This window comes from Phaseolus vulgaris, chromosome 11 (assembly GCF_000499845.2).
Source record: "Phaseolus vulgaris cultivar G19833 chromosome 11, P. vulgaris v2.0, whole genome shotgun sequence".
Taxonomy (NCBI): Eukaryota; Viridiplantae; Streptophyta; class Magnoliopsida; order Fabales; family Fabaceae; genus Phaseolus; species Phaseolus vulgaris.
Genome location: NC_023749.2, coordinates 16,923,323 through 16,927,458, shown reverse-complemented (window position 1 = coordinate 16,927,458; position 4,136 = coordinate 16,923,323). Strand labels below are relative to the sequence as shown.

Here is a 4,136-nt window from a genome sequence, read left to right as displayed (position 1 = left end):
ATCGGTCCTCGGGGCTCATACTTGATATCGAATTCTGACAACTCCACTGCCCATTTTACCATCTTCCCAGCTACATCCGGTTTCTTCAAAACCTTCTGGATGGGTAAATCAGTCATTACTAACACTGTAAAGCTCTGGAAGTAATGATGCAACCTCCTCGCCGAAAACACAACCGCTAGTGTTGCTTTCTCTAAGGCCTGATATCTCACTTCTGGGCCCTGCAACACCTTACTAACAAACTAGATAGGTTTCTGGACTTGATCTTGATCCTGGACGAGTACCGCACTTATCGCCTTCTCAGTCAGGGCAGCCATCCGGCCTGTGAGCTGTTGCACCTCCTTTACAGTGGCAGGACTCCTCATTGCCAAAATGGCGGCACACTTGTCGGGATTTGCCTCGATTCCCCTCTTAGTCAAGAGAAATCCCAGAAACTTCCCTGCCTCCACGCCGAAAATGCACTTCTCGGGATTCAATTTCAGCTTGTACTTGGCTATTGTAACGAACAACTCTTCCAGATCAGTAACGTGCCTGCTCTTTTCCAGAGATGTCACGACCATATTGTCAACATATGCTTGTACATTCTTCCCAAGCATAGGCGCAAACACCTTATCCATTAGCCTCTGGAACGTGGCTCCCGCATTCTTCAGCCCAAATGGCATCACCTTGTAGAAATAGCACGACCTTTCCGTCATGAAAGCAGTCTTTTCCTCATCCATCGGATGCATCTTAATCTGGTTATATCCCCAGAAGGCGTCCAAGAAACTGAGCAATTTACACCCCGACGCACTGTCCACCAAGGCATCTATACTTGGCAGAGGATAAGAATCCTTTGGACAGGTTTTGTTTAAATTTGTAAAATCAACGCACATCCGCCATTTCCCATTGCTCTTCTTGACCAGAACGACATTGGCAAGCCATTCCGGATATTGAATTTCCCTGATATGACCTGCCGCGAGGAGTTTCTGCGTCTCGTCCCTGATCGCCTGTCTCTTTTCTTCGTTGAACTTTCTTCTTCTTTGTCGGATTGGCTTGACTTGAGGATCCATTGCTAAGCGATGACAAAAGAAATCGGGGTCAATTCCTGGCATGTCTGAAGCAGACCATTTAAACGCGTCCAGATGCCTATTTATCACTTTGGCGATCTGGTCTTGTGTCTCGCCATCTAAGGTCTTCCCCAGCTTAAACGTTTTGTTGCCAATCTTCTTCTCAAACCAATCCTCGATCGGCTGAGGCCTCTTCTCATTAGCGATTAGCGCTCTCGCAATTCCTGACTCCCTGGCGACCTCCGGGCAGTCTTTTTGTTCCTCAACCCGAGCGGCATTCTCGCACCTCGCCTCAACATCCACCATCACCACATCCCTTTCGGAGGCCACCTCAAATGTTGTATCCACAACTCGCCGATTTTCCTGCTTAGGCTCCACACCAGGGGGCGGCGTTGTGGTTACATGGCATACTGATCTCTTGTTCTTGAGGCTGTTTTCATAGCACTTCTTTGCCTCCTTTTGATCAGAGCGGATGGTGATGACCACCCCCTCCATTGAAGGTAACTTGACCTTCATGTGTCTCGTTCAAGGCACAACTCCTATCCTGTTGAGTGTTGGCCTTCCCAACAGGATATTATATGCCGAATGAGCGTTCACAACAAGGTACCTGATCTTCTCTGTGCGCGAGGCCAACCCATCTGTGAACATCGTTCTTGACTCAATGTACCCCTGACCTCCACTTTATCACCAGCAAAACCGTATAAGCAGCCCCCACATGGCCTCAGCTGGTCAGAGGATAACTGTAACTTTTCGAAAGTCGGCCAAAACATCACATCTATCGAGCTTCCTTGATCGACCAACACCCGATGAACCATCCTCCCCGCCGTAGCAAGCGAGATTACAATGGGATCATTGTCATGAGGCACAACATCCTTAAGATCTTCTTTGGTGAATGTGATGTCCACGTCGGGTGAGTGATCCTCAAAAGCCTCCACTGACATCACGGACCTTGCATATTTCTTCCGCTGTGATGCAGTACACCCACCACCCGAGAATCCACCAGCTATGGTGTGGATCTCGCCGTGAATGGGTACTTCGTGCTGCTGTCCCTCACTGCTCGCCAGTTGTGAACCTGACGATTGCCCCGTTTGCTTCTCCAGCAAGTAGTCCTTCAAGAACCCACACTTGACCAACTCGGCGAGTTGGTATCCCAAAGCCAAACACGAATTGATGGAGTGGCCAAAGCCCTTGTGGAACTCAAACCACGCGTCTGGTTTTGGCCCCAACACCTTATCCGTTGTCTTCTCAGGTACTTTGAGCCTGGCAGCAATGTTCGGGATGGCGATCAGGTCAGCCAATCCCATCACAAACTCGTACCTCGGCGGGCGATTAGACTCTCTAGGCCGCCCTGGCCCCTTCCCCATCCTCTTCTTTGGATCATAAGGATGATGCATCCTTTGATCCTTCTTCCCTGCCGCCGCCTCCATCACCCTCTGCGGCTGAATCTTCGTCTGAGCGCGTAGCTTAGCTGGGGCCACATTTCCTCTCTTCTTGGAGACTTCACTCTCAGCGGCGATGTGAGCCATGGCACGTTGCCAGATTTCAGCGAACGTGGCGGGGTGGCTCCTGATCAACGATTCACTAAATGGCTCAGGCAACACGCCCTTTTTGAAGGGATGCACAAGCATATCTTCATCCTTACCCGGCAAGCGAACAATCTGAGCTCCGAATCTGTTCAAAAAATCCTTCAGAGACTCCCTTTGATACTGCCTCACATCGAACAGATCGTAAGACACCAACGGCGGTGCCTTGTTTACTATGTACTGCTCAACGAACATCTTGGAGAACTGCTGGAAAGTGGTAATATGGCCGGTAGGTAGACTGCCGAACCAGTCCAACGCTGTTCCACTAAGAGTACTCATGAACACCTTGCAGTAGACTACATCTGAACCGCCTGAGAGCATCATCTGCGTGTGAAACACCGTGATATGAGCCTCAGGATCTTCCACCCCGGTGAAAGATGCTTTCACTGCTACCGCATTTGTAGGGACCACCGTGTCCATGATCTCCTGAGAAAACGGCATGGGAAAATTACGCGGTGGGGACGGGGGTGCAGATTTGTCCTCAGTCGCACGCTCCTCCCGTCCCTGAAGGGCTTTACGTAGCTCCTCATTGACTCTGTTAAGCTCTTCATTCCTAGCCTGTGAGGCCACTAGTGCCTCGTGGATTCTCTCTTGTTCAGAATGTGATGCAGCCACATTCTCCTGCAACGTCCTCATCATTTCCATCACCTGCGCCATAGATACAGCGTCCTCTTCGGTTGACGGTGCGACTGAACTGGATCGCGTTGCCCTCATCCTTTCTCAGTAAACTCAACAACTCAAAGAAACTCCAAACAAACGGTGAAACTCCAGAAAACCGACAACAACAGCAAGCAGTCGAAAAGAAATCACCAAAACTTCAATAAAATCGAACTGTGGTTGAGAATCACCTTTTACACGGCCCCACGATGGGCGCCAGATGATCCTGCCGGTTGACTAAGTGCAAGAAAGATACCTCGTCACGATCTCTCCTCACCAGCTTCAACACCACGTGTACTTCAAGTCCACGCTACAAATTGTCTTTCTGAGAACCTGAAAACATAGTATGGCGCCTCTGCGGCCGGTGGCACTCCAATGCTCAATTTAGTAATAGGAACACCCAAAAACTGAGAGAAAAACTAAGTGCTGTAGAACCGTACTAAAGTGCTCTCAACCCAAAAAATAATGAGCCGTAATGAACGTACCTCTGCAAATTCTGTTAAGTTTACCTTTTATACCTAGGTTTTTTTTCTCTCCAGGCAGTTACGCTTTGGACGCGTGGCTCGCATCCAACCCTGCACGTGTCATCATCTGGGCTGGGTAACTGGTAGTACCCAGGCCTACACGTGTCATCATCTGGGCAGGGTAACTTGAGCGTCATTTCTATGTAGCATCCAGCCCTACACATGTCATAATCTGGGCTGGGGTAACTGGTAGTACCCAGCCCTACACGTGTCATCATCTGGGCTGGGGTAACTTGAGCGTCATTTCTATGTAGCATCCAGTTGCGTGGCCAAGCCTCCTATTCGAGGTGTAATCTAGCACGTAACACGCTCTGGAACACCACCCGACA

At 49.7% G+C, this 4,136-nt stretch overlaps 1 protein-coding gene across 1 annotated transcript; it reads right to left on the bottom strand.

The window, feature by feature from the left end:
- Positions 1-1,636: 1,636 nt before the first annotated feature.
- Positions 1,637-3,283, bottom strand: LOC137835568 (uncharacterized). The gene has a single exon (XM_068644135.1). It carries the CDS (start codon positions 3,281-3,283, stop codon positions 1,637-1,639), a length of 1,647 nt encoding a protein of 548 aa, XP_068500236.1.
- Between the last annotated feature and the right edge of the window lie 853 nt (positions 3,284-4,136).